At 37.9% G+C, this 25237-nt stretch overlaps 1 protein-coding gene, 1 long non-coding RNA gene and 1 pseudogene across 3 annotated transcripts; 1 reads left to right on the top strand and 2 right to left on the bottom strand.

Moving 5' to 3' along the window:
* The first annotated feature begins 1949 nt into the window (after window positions 1-1949).
* LOC146916094 (cytokinin riboside 5'-monophosphate phosphoribohydrolase LOG3-like) lies at window positions 1950-17320 on the top strand (annotated as a pseudogene). Its single transcript, XR_015014868.1, has 7 exons — window positions 1950-2125; window positions 2549-2646; window positions 14757-14787; window positions 15258-15357; window positions 16554-16624; window positions 16727-16868; window positions 16964-17320. The product of XR_015014868.1 is annotated as a cytokinin riboside 5'-monophosphate phosphoribohydrolase LOG3-like (transcript).
* Window positions 7533-14774, bottom strand: LOC146916095 (uncharacterized). Its single transcript, XM_085718258.1, has 2 exons — window positions 11792-14774; window positions 7533-8181 (listed from the first exon to the last, which is right to left on the bottom strand). The coding sequence occupies exons 1-2, from the start codon at window positions 13346-13348 to the stop codon at window positions 8161-8163; spliced, it is 1578 nt and encodes a 525-aa protein (XP_085574384.1). The 5' UTR covers window positions 13349-14774; the 3' UTR covers window positions 7533-8160.
* Window positions 17321-23849: 6529 nt separating the features above from the next.
* LOC146916096 (uncharacterized) lies at window positions 23850-25062 on the bottom strand. Its single transcript, XR_015013703.1, has 2 exons — window positions 24954-25062; window positions 23850-24511 (listed from the first exon to the last, which is right to left on the bottom strand). It is a non-coding gene; the product is annotated as an uncharacterized LOC146916096 (long non-coding RNA).
* Between the last annotated feature and the right edge of the window lie 175 nt (window positions 25063-25237).

Below are 25237 nucleotides of genomic sequence, written 5' to 3' on the forward strand. Positions count from 1 at the left end.
CTTCCTCCCAAGCCCACAACCTCCTCCTCCACTTCCATGCCTCCCCTCCTTCGACAACACCAAGAGAGAACAAACTTGCCACCGTAATGGATTTGTTCTCAGAAAGATCAAACAACCAGGGGGAACCTGTCGCTAAAAGAAACCGAACCTAACCACTTATCGTACCAAAACAAGGTGTCTGAACCATCCCCCAACTTCTTCGACACGCACTCCCCAAACCAGCCTCCGCCAATATCACCGCCCCCATCTCTAATCCACCCTACCTTCCTCCACCAAGAAGAACAACTCCGGCCCCCAACCTCCAACCTCCCACCTACTTCGCCATATCGGGCGACTAAAACTCGATACTAGAAACCACTCCTATCAACTAGCATCCTCCAACACCACTTTCCTAATAAAGCTTAATTAAATTCCTTCAACTGTCTCACCCCCAAACCTCCAAACTCCTTTTGAATGCACACATTGTGCCATCCTATCCAAGATATTTTCCTATGGTCCTCACACCCCCCCCCCCCCCCCCCAAAAAAATTATTAAATAAAGATTCTATGGAAGAGATTATACCTGATGGAGCCTTGAAGAAGGAAAGCGCATAGACAGGCAGAGAGGTCAAGACAGACTATAAATGAACCAGACGGCCGCCAAAAGATAAAAAACGACTATTCCAACCAGACAACCTAGCTTTTATGCGAGTCACAATAGGGTTCCACAAATTCAAAAGTCGAGGATTACCTCCGATAGGTAGACCCAAGTACAAGAACGAAATCTTACCGACTTTGCAACTTAAAACAGACGCCGCCTTATTCAACCAAGAGGGGGCGATATTCACACCCACCAAAATGCTCTTATGAAAATTTACCTTCAAACCAGACATAACCTTAAAAGTAACAAGAGCAGCCCTTAGAGCACGAACATTTGCCCAACTTTTAGTTCCCAACAACAAGGTGTCATCAGCTAATTGAAGGTGAGACACCACAACCGGATTTGCAGCCCCTATACTATAACCATAGAACAACTGTGTCTGAACTAAAGATTTCATCAGAATATTAATTCCCTCTGCAGCCAACAAAAATAGGAAAGGTGACAAAGGATCCCCTTGCCGTAACCCCCTTTGTAACTGGAACTCATCTGTCGGACTACCATTCACAAGCACCTTGACAATTTCCCAGAATTCTCATTCATGATTTTTAATGATAAATAAATTATAAAAATGAGATAGAAACTCTGTACATTGAAATCATTCAAGGAACTCTATTATCTAAAATTGAATTTTGTGTACTAAAATTCTGCAATTCAAAGTTCAAACAATCCTGATCTCTCTTTCTTCCTTTGCGGTTTCGGGTTTGTGTTTGTGATTTGTGAACTTTGGTGGTGGTTTGTTGCTACGATTTCAGATTTGTTGTGTGTCTACCATTTTCAGCGAATTTTGTTGCGTGGTTGTTTGTTGTAGATCCTTCTGCTGTATTCTAACTCTCGAATTTGCTCCCAATTGCAATTGCCAACTAATTTCAATTTCTACTCTTGTAAAGTTGTTTACATAACACAAAAAATCTATAATAACAATTTTGATGCTGCAAGGCTGAAGCCATTTTTTCTACGTTGTATTGAGCGGTAGTTGCCTACCGCTGGGTCCAGCGGCATTTAACTACCGGTGCTTATACCGTTAACTACCGCTGGGGGTAAAAGCGTCATTTACTTAAGTTAATAGGAAGTATTCTATGTCTGAAAAGCAATTTTCAACTTTATATAAACCCAATGGCCATTTTGATAGTGTAGCGGTGAAGTAAGAAAACAAACCAAGCAATAGCATTTGATTTCAACTAGTTATTAGTCATTGAGTGAAGTGTGTATTTAGAGTTAGTTCATCTTTCATTTTCATAATATTCATTTTCCATTTATATATATAACACATGCTTATATAATCTTTGAAAGCATTGCATCATCACATAGTGTGAGTAGTAGTACAAAGTAGTTGATATTGCTATAAGCTTAGTAAGTTGCAAGAAACAAATACAAATGGAGACAAATGGTGTGTCAAAGTTCAAGAGGGTTTGTGTTTTTTGTGGAAGTAGTCCTGGCAAGAAAAGTAGTTATCGAGATGCTGCCATTGAACTTGGAAATGAATTGGTATATATTAGTAATTAGTAATATTAATGATTTTCCCTTACATTATGTTTTTTTTTCCTTTTTTGAGAGAAAAAAATCTTATTTATTTTTTGTGGATGGGGTGAAAATGGTTAAACTTTATGATATGACATGTTGAATATTCCAATTCCTTTGTAAATTTCAGTTGGGTCAGTTCCTTGTGTTTATAACATGTTTGTTACTTTGTAACTTGAAATTATGTCTCTCTATTTGATGCAAAATATATATTTTTTTTGTTTTTTGGATCATTACCTAATCACATGTTCTTAAGTTTAAACTATCCTAAAGTTTTTTTCATATATTTATTTTGGATTTCTATGATTTTTTTTCCAGTTTTTTAAAGTATCCATTTTTCATTTCAAACTGTTAATAACTTATCATAATCAATCTTAATGGTTTGTGAAGGTGTCAAGAAATATTGATCTAGTTTATGGAGGAGGAAGCACTGATCTAATGGGTTTGGTTTCACAAGCTGTTCATGATGGTGGAAAACATGTCATAGGGTATGACCCTTTATCTCTTTTCCTCAAATATTTCATTTTTATGAAATAGTAAACCATAATAGTCTATTGTGCTTGATTGATTATGTTGGTCTCGTTGTCCATTGACACTGTTTATTTGTCATGTTATTTATTTTTTTGAACAAATAAAAATGGAATATATATTAATCACCAAAAGCAACTCCTCTAGCACTAGATGTGCCAAAAGAATTACCGTAAATACAAAGAATCAAAACAAGCAATCAAAATCAAACCATTAAGCGATGCCCAAACATTGAAAAGGACTTGAGCACCACCTATCTATGCCAAACTTAAAAACGACCTTTTTAGCTTTTAACCAAGCTAAAGACATATATTTCACTTTATCTAACAACCTGTTAAAAGATGTTACAACATTATTGAAAAGCCTGTTATTGCGTTCATTCCATAGAACCCAAACACATAAAAGCCAAATAAGCTGTAAGAATGACCGAGTAGCTTTGCCACCACCTGTTAAGTGCACAAACTGAAGAAAATGCTCTTGAATAACATTTGTGTCAACACCAACAATACCCAACCACTGACGCACAAGAGGCCATATAGACGAAAAGGTATCACAAGATAAAAACAAATGTTACGCCGTTTCAAAAAAGCCACAATCGAAAACACACAAAGAAGCACTTGTGTCTAACACCGCTCTTTTGACCAAATTAGCTTTAGTAGGTAATCTATCACGAAGCAACCTCCAGTCCAATATAGAGACCTTCAACGGCACCTGGTTATGCCAAATCAAGGAAGTTGCTGGATCCCCAAAAGGAGTATTCTTTGTAGTCAACAAGTGATAAGAACCACGAACAGAGTAACCCTCATCAGGGTCCGGCAACTACACCCACCTGTCTGAAACAAAATCTTGCAGAGAAACATCAAACAATAAAGCCCTACACTCCTCTAACTCCTCTTCCTCCCAAGCCCACAACCTCCTCCTCCACTTCGCGGCCTCCCCTCCTTCGACAACACCAAGAGAGAACAAACTTGCCACCGTAATGGATTTGTTCTCAGAAAGATCAAACAACCGGGGGAACCTGTCGCTAAAAGAAACCGAACCTAACCACTTATCGTACCAAAACATGGTGTCTGAACCATCCCCCAGCTTCTTCGACACGAACTCCCCAAACCAGCCTCCGCCAATATCACCGCCCCCATCTCTAATCCGCCCTACCTCCCTCCACCAAGAAGAACAACTCCGGCCCCTAACCTCCAACCTCCCACCTACTTCGCCATACCGGGGGACTAAAACTCGATACCAAAAGCCACTCCTATCAACTAGCATCCTCCAACACCACTTTCCTAATAAAGCCTAATTAAATTCCTTCAACTGTCTCACCTCCAAACTCCTTTTGAAGGCACACATTGTGCCATCCTATCCAAGATATTTTCCTATGGTCTTCACCCCCCCCCCCCCCCCCCAAAAAACAATTACTAAATAAAGATTCAATGGAAGAGATTATACCTGATGGAGCCTTGAAGAAGGAAAGCGCATAGACAGGCAGAGAGGGCAGGACATACTTTAAAAGAACCAGACGGCCGCCAAAAGATAAAAAACGACTATTCCAACCAGACAACCTAGCTTTTATGCGAGTCACAATAGGGTCCCACAAATTCAAAAGCCGAGGATTACCTCCGATAGGCAGACCCAAGTACAAGAACGGAATCTTACCGACTTTGCAACTTAAAACAGACGCCGCCTCATTCAACCAAGAGGGGGCGATATTCACACCCACCAAAATGCTCTTATGAAAATTTACCTTCAAACCAAACATAGCCTTAAAAATAACAAGAGCAGCCCTTAGATCACGAACATTTGCCCAACTTTTAGTTTCCAACAACAAGGTGTCATCAGCAAATTGAAGGTGAGACACCACAACCGTATTAGCAGCCCCTATACTATAACCAGAGAATAATTGTGTCTGAACCAAAGATTTCGTCAGAATATTAATTCCCTCTACAGCCAACAAAAATAGGAACGGTGACAAAGGGTCCCCTTGCCGTAACCCACTTTGTAACTGGAACTCATCTGTCGGACTACCATTCACAAGCACCAAAGCCGTAGTTGTGCCAACACACTCTCTTATCCACTTTCTCCAAAGAACCGGGAAAGACATGCGATCCAATACAGAATCCAGATAACCCCAATCGACAGAGTCATAAGCCTTTTTGAAATCCACCTTAAACATCATAAGCTCTTTCTTCAATTTCCGAGCTTCATCCACAACCTCATTAGCTATAAGAATACCATCAAGAATTTGTCTGTTTTTAACAAACGTCGACTGAATATCCGAAATGAAAGAACCAATAACCACACGCAGTCTATTAGCTAATAATTTGGCTAGAATTTTATACAGACTCCCAACCAAAGAAATGGAGCGAAAATCATTAAGACGTTGAGGGTTGTCTACCTTCAGAATGAGAGAAATGAAAGTAGTGTTGATGCCTTTGGATAATTTACCGTTCCAGTGAAACTCAGAGACAAAACGAAAAATCTCATCCTTAAGATCAAACCAAAAATCTTTGATGAAACCAAAGTTTACTCCATCAGACCCAGGGCTTTTGAAGCTATCCCAGTCCCATACAGCTGTCTTAACTTCATCAATCAAAAAAGGTTTGATAAGACCCACACCATCCGCAACGGACAAAGTTTGAAACTGTAAATTAGTTAGACTGGGGCGCTCGACTACCTCAGACCGAAAGTGATTCTCAAAATGTTGAAAGACAACTTCACGAATAGGGCGAACACCTTCCACCAAGACCCCATCCACCAAAATAGAGCACAGCGACGGCGACGCCTGTTAAAAAGAACAGAATGAAAGAACTTAGAATTAGCATCACCATCACGCAACCACTGAACCCCGAGACTGCTGCCAACAAATACTAGTATTAAGACGGGACAAGGAGTGAATATCCGACGACACCCCATGAATATCTACGCATTCCTCCTCAGGCAACAACTTAGTTTCGCCGTTTTCATCTAAAGATGCCAATCGTTCCTTCAAAGCCGAAATCTTCCCCGGTAAGTTTTGTGAATGAGTGGCATGCCACTCCTTGAGAGCATTTTCTATTAATTTGAATTTTTCTTTTAGGACATAGCCGCCCCATCCGGTAACCTGAAAAGACTTCCACTTGGTACTCACAAAATGTCTATAACCAGGAATATCAGTCCAGCACTTCAACATGCAGAACGGCCTTGTACCCCAATTTTCTTCATCAACAGACAAAACCAAGGGGCAATGACCATACAAGCTTTGCATATGAGCAATCTGCGAACAGTTCGGCCATAACAGACACCAATCCTCTGATAACAAGAATCGATCAATACGACTCATGGACTTACCATCTCCCTTGAACCAAGTGAAATTACGACCCCCCAATGGTAGATCCACCAGAACATTGTTTTCAATGAAAGCATTAAAGTGACTGAAATCCGAAGCAAACTGACCAGTCGACACTGAACGTCTTTCCTCCCTACTTCGAATAGCATTAAAATCACCACACAAACAAACCTTCGTACCCTTCAACAACTGTAGTCGGACAGTCAAAGAATCCCAAAGTAAATTCCTCTCTCTTGGGAATTTTATATGTTTAATGCCCATGAATAAACAAATAAAAGGAATTTTATACGTTTAATGTTTATGCACCTGGTATTCATGGGTTACTTTTGATCAAAGAATCCCTGCAGAACGATTAATTTTGATCATTCTTTACTTATTCATGGGCATTAAACAAATAAAATTCCTCCTTGGATTTAATAAATTGCCCATGAATAAGTAAAGAATGATCAAAAGTAACCACTGACCACACCTCCACCTCTGAGGTATCCCAAACCGTTATCAAACCCCCCGACGCTCCGACAGAAGGGCAGTAGGAAAAAGCAACATCATGGATACCCCACAAAGCAACACCAAAACCATCATCACACACTTGTAGCTTAGTTTCTTGGATACATAAGATAAAAGGACATTTTTCATGAATCAGAGCTCGGACCTCCTTCCGCTTCTCAAGCCCACCTAGCTCCCTGACATTCCACAAAATTATCTTCATCACCACACCCTCACCGTCCCCTCCCCTCCCTCACACCCGACTAACAACCATCAATCCTCATTTCTGCTCCCCCATCCTTCCCCTCACTCCGCCCCTCCTTACACCGTCTCCCTTTTCTTGCTAACACCCCAAACATATTATTATTATTACTCCCATTGAACTGAACGCTAATAGCCTCGCCTATTCCTTTGACATCATCCATTGCCACCTTCTCATTCCCGCGCACAACCACCCAATTAACCCAATCATTGTTAACTGATCCCGAAGAAGAACTACCATCTGAAGCTCCCAAAGATACCACCTTGATGAAGTAGTATTGCATCAAACAAGATAAGTATTTGTGTATCGTCTCCACAGGAAATAGTGCGATATCAAGGACAGTTTAACATCAAATATCATTCCAAGTATTAAGAGTACTTGTTTGTTTCAATTGTAACTAGCCAAACTAAATTCCAAAAGTAAAAGTTGAGATTAATAAGGCTTGAAACTTGTTAGGAGTAGAGTTCCTTAACCAAGCGTCACACATAACCTAATGATCCATACGAATTCTAGCTTTATAATCAAAATTATCACAATCATTTCTACAATATCCTTCGTGTCCAAAGTGATATCATTATCTCTAAGGTATCGTTTAAACATTCATGTCCAAATCCTTTAAACGATCACAAAGACGATCGGATAACTTAATCGACCGTGTCCAGCCTGACTAAATGTCTAAAAACATTATGTTCTTGATTAAAAAGTGATTATCAAAGGTTACCAAAGATGTCAAGTAAGTTAACCTAAGATAGATTGTTACTCTAGGTCTAGATTCAAGAGTTCGTGTCCAAATCATCTTGAATCTCATTGAAAGTATTAAGAGCAAGAACAACAATATTGAATATAAAATTGCTAGAATCATATATTTAGAGATCAAAAGATTACATGTTAGCAAAAATCAAGTACCTCTTACCCCAACAAAGGATATTTAGCTACTCATCATCATGGAAGCCTTGCAAGGATGGATTGAAAGAGAAAGATTCATTACAACTTGTGATGTCTCACAAAGGAGGAGGAATCCAACTTCTAATCACTCTCACTCTATATGCTCTAGCCCTATTTCTCTCTACAATATCTAAATCTAAAAACTAAGAAAAAATAAGAAATATCAAGCTCTCTTCCTCCAAGAATAGCAAGTGTTATTTATAGAATTTTGTTCTGCTTGAGCTCGCAGCTGTGAGCAGCCTCACTCGCCATTGCGAGTTGCTTCTTCTGGACCAATGAGCTTCTGCCACGTCACAACTGAGGGGCTAAACCGCCCTAACTCGCAGTTACGAGTAAATGAGCTAGCAGTTGCGAGTTGCTCGCATTTGATACTCGCAGTTGCGAGTTGAGTGCGAGCACACACTGCCTCCTGGTTCAACTTCTGCCATTTTGCACTTTTTCATGATTTTTGGTCTTCGCTCAGTGTCTTGGGGTAAATTCCTGCATATAAGGATAGAGTAAGATATATAAAGCGTAATAAGTCATTTAACACTTATTTCTCAGCTTTTCCTTCAATAACTTGCAAAACAAGTAACAAAAAGTGCATAAAATAAAACATGAAATTAACACTTCTTGGCACTTATCAAACTCTCCCTAACTTAACTCTTTGTTTGTCCTCAAACAAAAGATTTGAAAATCAAACAAATTACTATGACAAGACACAAGTATAAAAGGCTTTGAAAACTTTTTCAGATGAGTGATTTAAAAGTGAATGTGCGGGCAAGTCTAAGTTTCCAACTAATCTAAAATTCTACTACCAACATGAGATGAGTCCTAAGTACAAAGTTCATGTCAAAAATTTCAAAACAATAATATATTTACTTAAGAACCACACCTAACACACTTCTTTGAAAGTAGATAAACAATTGAAATCATATGAATGATGGTTATAAACACACATCCGGAAATCAAGTTAACATTCCAATCAAGTTATGTGTCCATCCAAATATCGTTTCAAAAGGCACAAAAACATGGATCAAAAGGTCTTTGAGGGTTATAACTTGGCTTGGCTACAAAAGAAATGTCATATGTGGGGCAATTGAAATAAAAAAGCATATCAAAGAGGAACATTCCTTGTATCAACCATTAAAATTCACAACCTTTCCTACCAATTATTACAAACCCTTGGTGTTCACACATGATACACTTTGATCTTGACAACTTATTCTATTTTTGGATTTTTCTTTCTTTTTCTCTTTTTCTCTTTTTCTTTTCATGTACACATTGTTTTCTTTTCTTTTTCTTTTTGTATTTACAACACCATGTTGTCTTGATCAAAAATAAAATTACACCATTGTACTTGACAAAAGATTTACATCTACCTTCTCTCCCCAACTTGAATCAAATCATACCATATTTGAATGTTCCTTTACTCTAAGGCAAAAGGGACAAATAAACATTGAAGGTTTAGGGTTCAACAATTAAAAACATATCAGAGTCCTAAAGTACGTCAAAAATGAACTGGATCTTGAAAAATTTAAAGGCAAGTTCATCAAGCATTGTGCTTATGAATTGACAATTCATAATTGAGGACTCCGATTCATTTGGCTCAAGTGGGTTAGCAAATACTCGCTCTTCTCATAAGGTAGGCTACTTGTGGTCAAGTATGTTTCTCTCAATAACAACAAATGTGCCTTGATCACTTCCATGCCTTCACACAATTTAAAACAATTATTGGATTTAACATAAAGCGACTGAGTTAAACAATGAATGCCGGTTTCCTTGCATATAGTACAACACATTTGAGGTTTCCTCACTTTTAGCTAGAACTAGGTGGTTCACAAACAAATATATTATTGTGAAGAACTAAATGAAATGAAATTTGCACAAAGTACTTGTTTCATCTTTGAGTAAAAACCTAGAAAAACTGGAAACTTGTACCTTGGCTTTGCGCTTTAATCACAACTATGAATCATTATCAATCATCTGAGATTTAAAATTTAAGCAAGAATGATACAAAAGAAACTTCCACAATTTTAAAATTTAAAACAAAATGAAGTACTTATTTAAACCAAAAGTGCTAACACATCACCAAAATACTAATTAAACGATACTAATTAAAATATGAACATCACGATATTAATTAAAAACAATTGTCACCATACAACAATATCCAAAATGATTAAACAAGGTACTGAATAAGAAACAAAGTACGAGTCCATGTGCTAAAATGAAACAAACAACAGAAGCAAAATATTGTTCACAAAGTAACAAAAGAGGAAGCAAATAAAAGATAAATGAGAAGGTAAGAATTGACTGAAAGCTTGATAATATATCAATAAAAAGAATGAGCTTTCAAGTCTTTTCTTCCTTCTCAACCCTGCATGTCATCATCTGATCCCTGGTGAGATGAAGTAGCACTATGGACTTGAACTGGATCATCCTGCTCATTATCATCACCACCTACATCTTCCTCCATGTTTGCATCCTCATGACCTGCAAAGTCTCCACCCCCTCCATAGGGAACTGGCATGTCCTCAGGCCAATTAACATAACTCTGAAAAGCGGGAGGGGTCATAAACTGATCCATGATCTCCGGAGGGTACCCAGACTGCTGCTGCATCATATATTGTGACTGCTGGAAGTACATATTTGCACGGTTGGTGGCTTCCAGCATTTTCCAAGTGTGCATGTTACTCTGCTGTTGCCACTGAGCGTAGCTTGCAAAGTCAAAATCAGCAGTGGGTTGTGAGGGAGGTGCCCGAGAAGATGAAGCTTTCTTGCCTTTACCTTGCCCTTATCTTTGTCATTCCAAATCCAGCTGGTAATGAAAGCGTCATCAATGGGGTTCTTGATGTGGTCATGGACAACACTTAGCATCCTCATAGTGGTGTCTTTGATCAGCCCCATGATTAATCCAGGAAAGGATAGGCGGGTTTTTGGCTCACCATGACCTTGAAGCACAACCAACTTCAGTTGCCAAGCAATTGTTCGGGCAATGTCTACCTTAATCTCCTTGAGAATGTAATAAATAAGGGGACATACATCAACAGTGCAATCAGCCATATGGCTGTTGGGCTTGACATTGTGGAGGATGAACCGAAAGATAAGTTTGGCCGGTTTTGTCATGAGTTTGTATTGGGAAATATGCTCTCTCCCCGCATCACTTAGGTCATAGCTTCCCCCTCTAACATTATGAACCTTTTTATCATTTAAACATTCGTGTCCAAATCCTTTAAACGATCACAAAGACGATCGGATAACTTAATCGACCGTGTCCAACCTGACTAAATGTCCAAAAGCATTATGTTCTTGATTAAAAAGTGATTATCAAAGGTTACCAAAGATGTCAAGTAAGTTAACCTAAGATAGATTGTTACTCTAGGTCTAGATTCAAGAGTTCGTGTCTAAATCATCTTGAATCTCATTGAAAGTATTAAGAGCAAGAACAACAATATTGAATATAAAATTTCTAGAATCATATATTTAGAGATCAAAAGATTACATGTTAGCAAAGATCAAGTACCTCTTACCCCAACAAAGGATATTTAGCTACTCATCATCATGGAAGCCTTGCAAGGATGGATTGAAAGAGAAAGATTCATTACAACTTGTGTTTTCTCACAAAGGAGGAGGAATCCAACTTCTAATCACTCTCACTCTATATGCTCTAGCCCTATTTCTCTCTACAATATCTAAATCTAAAAACTAAGAGAAAAACTAAGAAATATCAAGCTCTCTTCCTCCAAGAATAGCAAGTGCTATTTATAGAATTTTGTTCCGCTTGAGCTCGCAGCTGCTCGCAGCCTCACTCACCATTGCGAGTTGCTTCTTCTGGACCAATGAGCTTTTGCCACGTCACAACTGAGGGGCTAAACCGCCCTAACTCGCAGTTGCGAGTAAATGAGCTCGCAGTTGCGAGGTGCTCGCATTTGATACTCGCTCAGCGTCTTGGGGTAAATTCCTGCATAAAAGGATAAAGTAAGATATATGAAGCGTGATAAGGCATTTAACACTTATTTCTCGGCTTTTCTTCAATAACTTGCAAAACAAGTAACAAAAAGTGCATAAAATACAACATGAAATTAACACTTCTTGGCACGTATCACACCTTCACCGCCTTTTTGAGACTATCCGAACCTTGTAATTTTCTCTTTTTAGATTTTAAGATGTGTAAAACTGTTGAACGGTCTTTGCTAGGGAGTCGTGCCACCTTTTTCAAATTATGAACCGAATGTCTTAAAAACCCATTCACTTTCTTCCTGTTGTTAACAACAGTGTGAGGCTGTGCAATAGGCCGAATCTCTTTCTTGACCTTTTTCTTGGACGATGAAATGACACCAACATCTCCGTGATGATGATCACTTAGCCACTCTAAGCTCCAAGGTCCTGATTCAACTGAACGAGCCGCTCGAGGCGGACAAGATGAAGGTCTTGATCGCCTCCCTATCTCCTTAGGTTCTGTATACTCAGCAACATTAGGAATAGACTCCTCAATAGGCTTATTGATCCGGACCTCTGAATCTACATCTTGATGATTCACATTTGACATAGGAGACACCACACTAGAGTCGCCGGCAACCTTAGAGACAACTAAAGGCTGCTCGACCTTGCTACCCACCTCCACATCAAGCAACTTCTCAGAATTCTGTGTGGTATGAGTCGCATCCTTACCCGCATCAGCAATCTCCTTCACCAGATTATCAACCAACAAATCAGTTTCCCTTTCCACATCCCTTCCTAAGTCATCATGATCAGCATTCGACGAGCATGTTCCATCATCAATATCATAAATGCAGACGTCGTCCCCAATATTAAATCCAAACTCCTCAATAATTCGTATCTCCACAACCTCACCATCAACACTAATCTTTTCAACACAATAAACAACCTCCAAAGAAGACGTCGCAATCAAAATACGAGCATAATCAAACCTGTCTCTATCCATAGAACAACAATCGGTCCATAAAAATCTTCCACAATCAAGAACACACAATTTGAAAAAAATTTCATTCCATGCGTGCAAAGGAATTCCATACAGTCTCAACCAAGCACCTCTCTGACATGGAACAAGTTGCTTATCCCACCGCACAATGTTAACAAAAATGTGATCAAAAAAATCCTTGGCACCTTCAAGAATTGTTAAAGCTTCAACATTTAACACACTCCGAATAAAGACTCTATCAGCACCAAAAGGTATGACATTTAAATCCTTAAAACCAGCGTCTTCAATTCTAGTTTGCACAACCGAAATTGCCTCACCATTATTCACAGAAGCCAGAAAACCATTTCGTGCCCATTGCAAGTCTTCCCCTGTACAACTGTACGAGCGCAACAACTTTTGGATTGGAAGTTGTCGCTTAACATGATCCTGGATCAGTGGTAACTGTTTAGGCTTAACTAATTCTAAAGCACCCCGCTTCGGTTCAGTCCGCCTAACATTCACCAGCTTCCCCCTGTCCAGCAGCACCTTCACCTTCCCCACTCTAACCTCTTCCATCAGTTTCCTACCATCACCTACATCCACCACCGCATGCTTCCCCTTCCCGACAGCCACGCTTTCTTCTTTATCCTCCTGAACCAAGCTCAATATTTCTCCCTCGCACAAGCTCTTCTTCCCCACCACCACATCCAACACTACCTCACCCCCACCCTCCCTCCCCGACATCTTCTCAACAGACCTATCAAATCTCGCTAGTTTTGCTCTAAAATGAAAATTTCTGAAGTAAACATCATTCACTGCTTTCAAAAGTTTACTCACATTTCGGACATTAGCAAACCGAACAAACCCATAACAATCACCATTAACATTTTGCTTGTTTGGAACAATCACTTATACTAACATACCGCACACCTCAAAACCCTTGCGTAAATAGAAATTGGACAAATGTGCCGGAAAGTTCGTAAAATAGAAAGTAACAAACCTCTTAAGCTGTGAACCCTCTGAGAAATCCTTGTCTTTCGTTTGTTCGATCTCAACCCCCTCAGGCTGCTGCTGCTTTGTCGTTGTCTAACCGGAGAAACAAATCGGTCATCAAAATCTCTAGGCTCCTCCCATGAATCCATAAATCTAAGCTACTGGTAGTCATAATCATCCCAATCCATGCGCCGCTTGCTCTCTCTCTGCCAATCCTGACCTCGATCAACCTGTCGCAACGCTTTTCGACGTCTCGGTCTCGCATCAAGCAAATCATCCCCATCCCTCCCTTTTGGTGGCACCCTGCTTAGACCCCTTTCCCCCCAAAATACCACACACCCGGCGAAGAGGAGCACCGGCGTGACTGTCCGAAATGCAACGCGGGCCAGTCACCTCTCTCTCTAAGCCGCTCTTTCTCATTCTTCACAGAACCTTAAAAATCAACCACACCATGAAACAACAAGCAAAAGCACCGGTGAAGGTTTAAGAGTGTTTGGATGACGAAGACGGCAGTGGTGATAGATCGGATAAGGTGGTAGTGGCGATGATAAACGGATGTGAGGAAAGGTGACGGACGAAGGTGACGGCCAGAGATCTGGGGGTAAGGATGACGAGGACAGATGAGAGTAAAGAGGGTTGGGGTGATGGCAGAACGTGATGGAAGGGAAGACAGAGTTGGAGGTTAACGGTGACAAAGTTGATGTTGATGGCGAGGGCGCGGAGGAAGGAGGAAGGAGGAAGGTAGCGACTGTTGAGGGGGAAGGAGACAGAGACAGAGTTATTATTAGCGAAGGCACGGATGAAGGAGGATGATGAGGAAGGTGACGACGGTTGAGGATGATGAGGTTACCGGTGACAGAGTTGTTGTTGTTGGCGAAGGCGAGGCGGATGAAGAGGAAGGTGGTGACGGTTGAAGTTGGAGATGGCAGAGGTGTGGTGAAGAGATTGGACGAAGAAGGTTGTGACGAGGAAGGTGGTGACAGGTGAAAGATGCTGGGGTTAAGGAGAAGGTGGCGGCGGTTGTGGGTGGTGGCCGGTGGAAGGTTGGAGACGATGGTGTGGATGACGCGCTCTCTCTCTCTCTCTCTCTCTCTCTCTCTAAGACACTCTCTAGATTTCAAAAAAAAAAAATTATTTGCCATGTTATTGTCTCTTGCAGAGTTATTCCCAAGACACTCATGCCTAGAGAGGTATGTGAGAAAAGCTTATAGTCTTGTTTCTTATTATTTATTGTGTATTATTTCAAGATTCTCTTCTTTAATTTAATTATTTTCCTTTATTATTCACTTTTTTCATTGATACTATATTCTATTCATATATACCTATTTCCTTGTTCTGTACTTTAAGTTAAGTTAAGCTTCATGTTAATTTCACAGTTTTGTTGTTAAAGTTAGTTTCTTTTGGATAGGAAAAAACAAGAGATATAGAAAAGAAAAATGAGTTTAAAAGTGAAAGTAAAACTAAGTGTGATAAAAGTAATAATAAACAAATGGATCTTTCACTCTTTTGTTTTACTTCAGTGGTTTATACTGTGCTAGAATTTTTCTTCACTTTTGTGTTTTGTTTTTCTCTTTATTATTATCTCTTCACTTTTTGATTTTTGTTTTGTTTTGTTCTTATTTTCTGTTCCATTTCTTGTCCATTGGATCCTATTTTGCAGCTAACTGGTGAAACGGTGGGAGAAGTAAAATCTGTAGCAGATATGCATCAAAGGAAGGCAGAGATGGCTAAGCATTCAGATGATTTTATTGCCTTACCAGGTTAGCCTGAGCTAAAGAATAGTACACCTTACTTTGGTTGCATTACAGAAAGTAGTAGAAATTTACTTCAATAGTGCTTCTACCTTTCTTTAGTTTTATCATGTAGCATTGACCATATCTCAGTCTTTAATGCTTGCTTCAATAACCTAACAAACTTATGTTTTTTAAACCCTTTTGACTTAAAAGGTTTACCATGCCTAACCATGAATATTGTTGCCAAGGTATTTCTGATACACTGTCAGTGTCATATTAAAAAATTGTACACTCTCAACAAAGCATAGTTAATCATATATGCAACTTTAGAAGTAGTTATGATTGACGGTGTAACAAGTCTTTACACTGGCGGTGTACAGAAAATAAAATTAAAGCATGACTAGTATATGCTTTATGATTTGGAAGTCATTCATAAAAGGTAACGAGGATTAATTAGTGCTCCACTTTAAGGAGAATCAAATCAATTAGTCAAATAAATGTGACACTGCTGCTGCAAAATGTGACTTCATATATCCTAATGCCATGATGATTAGAGAGTGACTCTTCAATACTGGCTGATCCTGACTTTGCCTGAGACCCTTAAACATATTTGGCTGAAATTTTGAACTGCTTTGACTCTGAGAAACCATGGTTCTCTGGTTGAAGTACCATTTTTTACATCTACTTTCCTTGGAATCATGACGTTTTTGTACCAAACTTACTCATGGTTTTGATATAGAAAGGAAAGTAAAGCAAAAGAATAACTCTCACGAGATAATGTTTTCAAATAGCACCTGTAACATGTCATGAAATAGTGCTTCTTTTCAAAGACTATTATTTTTGGCAGTACTTATCATTCTGAGATGCTGAAAATTAGTGACTGTTAGAGAAGGCCAGTCACACAAAGAAAAAACTTGTCATTCACTCTTTCTTGGGATCCCTTGCAAGATAGAGGGTGAGAAGGGATCTTAATTTGGTGCAGCATGTAATCAATCTCGGCCATTGATTTGAAATCGGACGACTTAGATTACTCATTCACTATATAAAAAATGGGGTTAACCATTGATTTAGATCGAATGGTCAAGATCAGTAACTGTGTGCTATAATTATTGTATGGAATCTGTTTCGGATGAGAAGCCAGTTTAATAGATGACCTTAAGTGTTCCTGTTCTCCTATGTTTTTTGCATTAAATTCTTGTAAAACTTATGCAAATTACATGCAGGTGGTTATGGGACTCTAGAGGAACTTCTTGAAGTCATAACCTGGGCTCAACTTGGGATTCACGACAAACCGGTAATTGACTTGTACCATTTTGTTAAGGAACCTAAATATTATTAAGTAGTTCACATTATGCTATTACTAGTTTAACTAGATTTGACATTCCACAACCCGCAGGTGGGACTAGTAAATGTTGATAGATACTTTAATTCGTTACTTTCATTCATCGACAAAGTTGTGCAAGAGGGATTAATTAGTCCAAATGCGCGCCACATAATTGTATCAGCACCTACATCAAGAGTTAGTGAAGAAATTGGAGGTAAAATCAAAGTGTTTGTATACGCAATCACATTCTTTTCTTCTGCAGAATTAAGCAAAAAATGATATATATTTATTATGTTTGATTCATCACAGAATTATGTTCCTTGTCATGAAGGCGTTACTTCGAAGTTGAGCTGGCAGATGGAACAAGAGCTAGCCTATCCTGAAGAGTATAACATCTCAAGGTAGCTAGGAGTTTAGTTTACTTGATGTGCAAGGAAGACGAGACTAGATAGAATTTTAGAGGTGGAAAGAAGCTATTGTGGAATATCCCTATTCTGTTTTTCTTCCGGCAAGAAATTTTGTTTGTAAAGTACTGGGATTGACCTGAAAAAAATGTGAAATTAATTTGTACCCTTCTTTTGAAAACTGATTTCCCTTCTAAGTTGTAAGTACTAGGGGCTTCTGAACTTACTAGTCAATGACAACTAATTTTACCCCTTTAAGTAATCTATTTCTAAATATCTAGCACCGACATTTCAAATTAAAGCGTGTCCAATACATGCGGTTGCATTCAAATTATTATCAACTCTGTTTCTGTGTCAATACTTCATTCGCACACTAAATATTTTATGCCTTTATTGTTGGAAAATAGGAGAAGATTATAGTGAAAACTTTGTGAGGAAAACTTTGTGAGGAATTTAGGAGGAGAATATTTGAGAGAGGAACAATTTATATTACTTGAAAGTATACTTCGGTTCTTGTTTGTTTGCTTGCTTTACAAATGACAAGCTCTCCTCTTTTTATAGGCTCCAAGGGAGAGTTCTAGACACATCGTAGGATAACTTTCTGCACACTTCAAGAGAGTGTTCTACACACTTCTTTCATGAGAGTTCTACACTCTTCTCTCAACTACACTTAATGATATTTCTACCAATCTACTTCTACATGACTCTAGAACTTTTTATGGGTTACATCACTTATTAGCTAATCGGGCCTAACACTTGATTAATCCAATGGACCAAATCAAGTTTATTATCCAACATCCCCCCTTAAACTTGATTTGTCATCGCTAGTAAACCTCTTAACTTGATAAAGCCTTCATGCTTGAGTGGCTTGGTGAAGATGTCAGCTACTTGATCTTGAGACTTCATATATTCAACTTGTACATCCTTTCTTTCGCACTCCCTTATGTAATGGTATCGAGTATCAATATGCTTGCTATGATCATGGAATATTGGATTCTTTGCAAGAGCGATGGATGACTTGTTGTCCACAAAAATCGTGGTCGGCTCCTTCTGTGACATTCCCAATTCCTTCAATAGATTCCTAAGCCAAACTGCATGACAAACACATGATGTAGCTACTACATATTCTGCCTCACATGTCGAAAGTGCGACAATTGGCTGCCTCTTCGACATCCAAGTGAAAGATGTGTTTTCCATGAAGAACACAAAGCCGGTAGTACTTTTCTGGTCATCACCATCTCTAGCCCAATCACTGTCACTATAACCAATTAACTTATAGTCCTTATCTGATGAGAACTATAAACCAAGGTCGGTTGTACCTTTGATATAGCGAAGAATTCTTTTTGCAGCCTTGAGATGGGTAATAGTTGGATTCTCCATGTGTCGACTGATGATCCCAGTAGTATATAGGATGTCAGGTCTTGTACATGTCAGATACCTCAAACTCCCAACTAAACTCTTGAAGTTGGTAGCATCCACCTTTTCTGCTCCATCAAACTTTGATAGCTTCAATCCACACTCCACTAGTGTGCTAATTGGTTTATAACCATCCATCTTGAACTTTTTTAGCATCTCCTTTGCATATCTTTGTTGGGAAATGAAGATTCCATCCTCTTTCTGCCTTACCTCTATGCCAAGATAATATGACATGAGCCCAATATCAGACATCTCGAGCTCCTTGATCATAGTTTTCTTGAATTCTTCAAACATATTTGGATTGTTTCCCGTGAGGATCCAGTCATCCACATATATGCACACAATGAAGATATCTCCATTCTTGATCTTGACGTACATGGCATGCTCGTGTGGGCACTTTGTAAAGTTGTTTGCTTTGAAATAGTTATCAATTTGACTGTACCATGCTCTTGGGGCTTGTTTCAAACCATACAATGCTTTATTTAGTTTGAGAACTTTATCTACTTGTCCTTTCTCTTTGTAACCCAAAGGTTGTTCGATGTACACTTCCTCCTCTACAACTCCATTTAAGAAGGCAGATTTCACGTCCATCTGGTGAATTTTCCACTTATGTTGAGCTGCTAGGGAGACTATAAGTCTTATGGTCTCCAGACGAGCAACTGTGGCAAACACTTCATCATAATCAATCCCCGCCTTTTGACTGTAGCCTTTTGCGACTAGTCTTGCCTTATATCTTTCAATTTCTCCCTTTGAATTCTTCTTTGCTTTGTACACCAATTTAACACCGATGGATTTATGCCCTTTGGGTAGGCATACGATTTCCCATGTGTTGTTCTTCTCTATGGATCTGATTTCTTCATCCATTGCATCTCTCCATTTCTTATCTTGCGTAGCTTCTTCGAAGTTCATGGGTTCACAATCTGCAAAGAGACAAAATAATGTGATGTTATCTATCTCTCCTGTTTCCTCATAGAGATCTTCAAACCTTCGTTGTGATAGTGGCTCCGTGTTATCATAAAGATCCTGAAGACTCCGCGTGCGCGTTGTAATTCTTTCACTACTTGTATCTTCAAAAGTGGGTGATGTTGGTGAACAGGGTACTTGTTGAACTTCTTGAGACATTTCTTCTTCGAATTCGGGAAAGAAACTGTATTCCTTTTTGTGTGCTCCAAAGTCCCATTATCCTTCTTAATCAAAAACCACATCTCGGCTAATTACAATCTTGTTGTCTGGATTGTATAACTTATAGCCCTTTGAGCTTTGATCGTAACCAACAAAGATGAACTTCTCACTCTTATCATCAAGCTTTACTCTTTTCTCATCTGGAATGTGAACATGGGCTACACTCCTGAAGACCCTCAAGTGTGAGATACCTGGCATTCTTCCACTCCATGCTTCTTGTGGTGTCTTTCCCCACACACTCCTTGTTGCAGATCGATTAGATAGATAGACTGCACATGCCACAGCTTCAGCCCAAAACTCTTTTGGTAGTTTTTTACTTTTGAGCATGCTTCTAGCCATGTCAAGTATTGTTCGATTCATCCTTTCCGCCACACCATTTTGTTGGGGGATCTTGGAACTGTCAATGGACGTCTGATTCCATTCTCTTCACAAAACTCTTGAAACTCTTTAGAATTGAATTCTCCTCCTCGGTCAGTCCGCATAACTTTTATCTGTCGCCACTTTCTTTCTCCACAACAGCTTTAAACTTCTTGAAGGTTGTAAAGACTTCTGATTTATGCTTCAAGAAATAGACCCATGTTTTTCTTGAAAAATCATCAATGAAAAGAAGGAAATAATTGTTTTTACCTAGTGAGCATGGCTTGATTGGTCCACATACGTCAGCATGTATAAGCTTGAGCGGCCTTTTGGCTCTTGAGTTTGACTCCTTTGGAAAACTCATCCAGAATTGCTTCCCAAGTAAACATCATTCACACAACTGGTCTGGATGGTTGATAGACGGAAGACCTCTCACCATATTTTGTTTTGCCATCAAGCTTAAGCTTCCAAAATTTAAGTGCCCAAATCGGAGATGCCAAATCCATGAAGCATCATTGTAGCAAGCTTTGAGACACTTTGCAACATCATTTTGGATATTCATGAAGAACATCCTATTTCTTGACATTGGTACCTTGGTGATGAGATTATTTTTTTCATCTTTGATGGAGAGACTTGAATCTTTCATGCGAATATCATAACCCTTTTCTAATAGTTGCCCTAGACTCAAAATATTGCTCTTCATATTAGGGATATAGTAGACATTTGAAATAAATTGATGTCTTCCATCTTTCAAGCGAATTAAGATATTACCTTTGCCTGTCACTGGAATCTTAGAATCATCGCCAAATGAGACATTTCCATGCACCGATTCATCAAGCTCCACGAACATGCTCCTTTTTCCACACATATGATTGCTTGCACCAGTGTCAAGGCACCATGAATTTTCATGGATGCCTTCATTACTTCCACGTGCTAGCAGCAATGTTTCAAATTTCATGTCTTTTTCTTCCTCGTAGTTGGTCTTCTCATCTACTAGATTCTTGGAGAATCTACACTCTGAAGCGTAGTGCCCAAACTTGTGACAATTGTAGCATTTAGTTTGAGATTTGCCATACCTTGATTTTGGGTATCCTCTCCCACGTCCTCTAGTTGAGGTCTCTCCTTTCTCGTAACTACTTCTAGAAAAAATTGAACCACATGCACCGTAGCCACGTCCAAATTGTCCTCGACCGCAACCTCGTCCTCGACCTCTGCCTTGACTTTGTTGGCTCCTTTCATTTCTTTAACCTTCATCTTTCTCTTTTAGTTGCATCTTGAAGAGTTTCTCGATGATCTCTTTCTTCTTCATGTGCTTCTCTTCATAAGCTTGCAAAGATCCTTGAAGTTGCTCTATTGTCATAGTCTCTAAATCTTTGGTTTCTTCAATTGTCACAACAATATGCTCGAATTCGGGGTCTAATGATCGGAGTATCTTCTCCATAATTCTCACATCTTCTAACTTTTCACCGTTTCTTTTTAATTGATTTGAGATAGAGATAACTCTAGAAAAATATTCTGAAATAGACTCTAACTCTTTCATATGCAAGGATTCAAACTCGCCTCCTAAAATTTGGAGACGTACCTTCTTTACCTTGTCTTCTCCTTGGCAAGAGGTTTTAAGCTTCTCCCATGCCTCCTTAGCGGATGTTGCATTTGAGATTTTCTCGAACTCATCTTCATCCAATGCTTGATAGATGAGGAAGAGAGCCTTTTTGTCTCTCTTTCTTGAATCCTTCAAAGTGTCTCTTTGTGCTTTAGTTAAGGAATCCTCATCTTGTGATTTTGTATAGCCTTTTTCAACAACCTCCCAAACATCATGTGCTCCAAGAAGAGCCATCATTTTGATGCACCAATTATCATAGGTAATCCCTTTGAGAAGTGGAACTTGGAAGGATGCCGCTCCATCCGCCATAACTATGGAATAATTTATTCTCAGAACCTAAGCTCTGATGCCACTTTGTTGGAAAATAGGAGAATATTATAGTGAGAACTTTGTGAGAAATTTAGGAGGAGAATATTTGAGAGAGGAACAATTTCTATTACTTGAAAGGATACTTTGGTTCTTGTTTGTTTGCTTGCTTTACAAATGACAAGCTCTCCTCTTTTTATAGGCTCCAAGGGAGAGTTCTAGACACATCCTAGGATAACTTTCTACACACTTCAAGAGAGTGTTCTAAACACTTCTCTCATGAGAGTTCTACACTCTTCTCTCAACTACACTTAATGATATTTCTACCAATTTAGTTCTACATGACATTAGAACTTTCTAAGGACTACATCACTTATTAGCTAATTGGGCATAACACTTGATTAGTCCAATGGACCAAATCAAGTTTATTATCCAACATTTATCCATATACTTTTCAGTGCTATTAGACTGAGCAAAGTAGCAAACACACAAAACCATTCAATCAACAGCTCAATCATATCATACACATTGTATTCAACAATCGATGTGTGTAAAGATATATTCTTTAAAAACATAGCATTTTTAGCAGAACATATATGACCTTAAACCATTTTTTGAATAGCATGTTTGCCTAACATATTACTCCAAAATAAACATGGGGTGAGGGGGGCATGCTTCAGTTTGTAGGTCCTTTTGTGTTCAATATTGACATGTGTTACAAAGGGACACATGGGATTCAAACTAAAAGTTAGTGGATCATGTGTCAAATGCATTTGAGGACAATAAGATAACCAATATCATGGACCTAAAGTGGTATCATCTATCAAATGCTAGTGGTTGAAAGAACTCCTTGTGATACACATGGAGTAAAGAGAAGGAGAGCATGAGATGGTAGGGGTAGCACTACTGACAAATTTTGTCCTGAAATTAACGAACTTTTAAAATGATATGTGAAATAAAAATCATTGATCACATTAGTCCATTTGGAACTGTCACAAAGACAAAATTGATTAATGAAAAAGCACTTTGGTGGTTTCTTTTTTAGATATCTTAGAAGTGTTTTTCAAGTGTCAGAACACTTTAAAATCAATTTTTGTCAAAACAGAACCACTTTAAAATCAATTTTACAGAATCAACTCACTTTGATTTCATGATAATTTCCCTAATTTAAGAGTTTAAATTATTTGACATCTACAGTTTCCAAACTCGATGGGAGATTCATTCAATAAAGTATAGTGCCATAATATTATCCTTTTAACATTTTACCGTAGAACTTAATAAAAAAAAACTTTAATACACTTTTGGTCCTCTATTTTAAAATAATTTAAGTTTTGGTTTCCCTATTTAAAAATTGTTGTTTTTTGGTTCCTTATTTAACTTTTTTTCTCTTCTGAATTTTGGTCTTCTATCTCATTTTATATCATATAGTCCACTCACTTATGTTGTAACATCGTCACGTAATAAACAAACATGCATCATCATAAAGTAAATGATCATAAAAAAAATGACTAAAATTCTGATATTTTTTAACTAGGGAACAAAAAAATCAATTTTTTTAATAAGGACCATGAGTGCATTTAAGTAAAATCCTCTTAATATAAGAAAGGAGTATGTTGTGGAAAACCTCAAAATGACCTTTAATTAATTTTTGACACGTCACTTTTTTAAGGGTAAATCATGTCATTATATTACTTTTTGCAACTAAATCTACAATGTTTACAATAGTTCAGTTACTTTACTCATATCCTCTTAATATAAGAAAGGAGTATGTTGTGGAAAACCTCAAAATGACCTTTAATTAATTTTTGACACGTCACTTTTTTAAGGGTAAATCATGTCATTATATTACTTTTTGCAACTAAATCTACAATGTTTACAATAGTTCAGTTACTTTACTCATATACACATACTAAATATTCAAATCCGATTGAAATCTGACTTTCCCTTTGTATATGGACAAACTTCTTAAAGTTTACTATACACAAAAGTATTGTTTCAGACACCCAATCAATCAGTTTTTACACTACTGTCACTCTTATCAATGTATCACTCTTTTTTTTAAGGGTAAATCATGTCATTATATTACTTTTTGCAATTAAATCTACAATGTTTACAATAGTTCAGTTACTTTACTCATATACACATGCTAAATATTCAAATCCGATTGAAATCTGACTTTCCCTTTGTATATGGACTAACTTCTTAAAGTTTACTTTACACAAAAGTCTGTTTCAGACACCCAATCAATCAGTTTTTACACTACTGTCACTCTTATCAATGTATCACTCTTATCAGAACATGTGATTCAAAGTTTTCACAGTCACCGTTCGAATATTTACATATTGGAATAATGCTTGGGCTGTCAAATTCATTTTGGCTATCAAATTTGAAATTCAAATTTCTTTTTCTCATACGTAAATTTTCCACAAATTTCATTCTTTCTTCACACTATTTATCTCTTTTTCAGTTTCTTTTTCTCTCTACATCTCTTTCATCCTCCTCTATTTCTATCATTTTGCTCTTCTTTTTCCTCCTTCCTTTGTAATCTTAAATTCCAATATCTAACTAATGATTGAAAGATTTTCTTCTCTGCACAACGAAGAAGGAAAGGGGTAAGTACAAGACAATAATACCAATTTTTTATCTACACATATGCATTCTTCATTATTTTTTTTATTTTGTTCATATCATCTTTAACATACTACCATGGTTTTTCTTTTTCTTGCTTAGGTTCATCACCACACATATTATACATAAAGGATAATATTTTACATTACTTTTTCAATATTTTTATTCTTCCTTAGATGTAAAACAAGCTATTATTTTTCTTCAACTTCAACATTATGAAAATTCTACAAAAAGATTTGAATAGAATCTAGAAGCAAAAAAGATGCAAGTAAACACTCCAACAACTCAAAATAACATCTATACTTTCTTCTATTCTATAAAATACATTATAATTTCTTTTGTAAAAAAATTTAATTAAAAAACTACAAGCATAAATCAATGATGGAGAAGAAAGTTACGGTACCTTTGTGTTCATATTCATTATTTGCATATTTCATCTTCAAATGAAGTTCTTGCCTCTCCAACAAATGTTTTTTTTTTTTGCAGGAAATGCGAATGATGTTGTCCCTTCAGGAAACTACAAAGAAATACATGCCTAAATAAATGATGAGGAAACCACGGAGAGAGTTTGGAAAGAGTTTGATTATGAGAGTTTGAGTTTGATATGTTAAATTATGATATGTTGTGTGTGACTATATATAATTGTTTTGAAAAAAAATTGTTTAAGAAAAGAATTTAGTTATGGTG

Source organism: Medicago sativa, chromosome 6 (assembly GCF_051527215.1).
Source record: "Medicago sativa cultivar Bolivia chromosome 6, Bolivia_mono, whole genome shotgun sequence".
Taxonomy (NCBI): domain Eukaryota; kingdom Viridiplantae; phylum Streptophyta; class Magnoliopsida; order Fabales; family Fabaceae; genus Medicago; species Medicago sativa.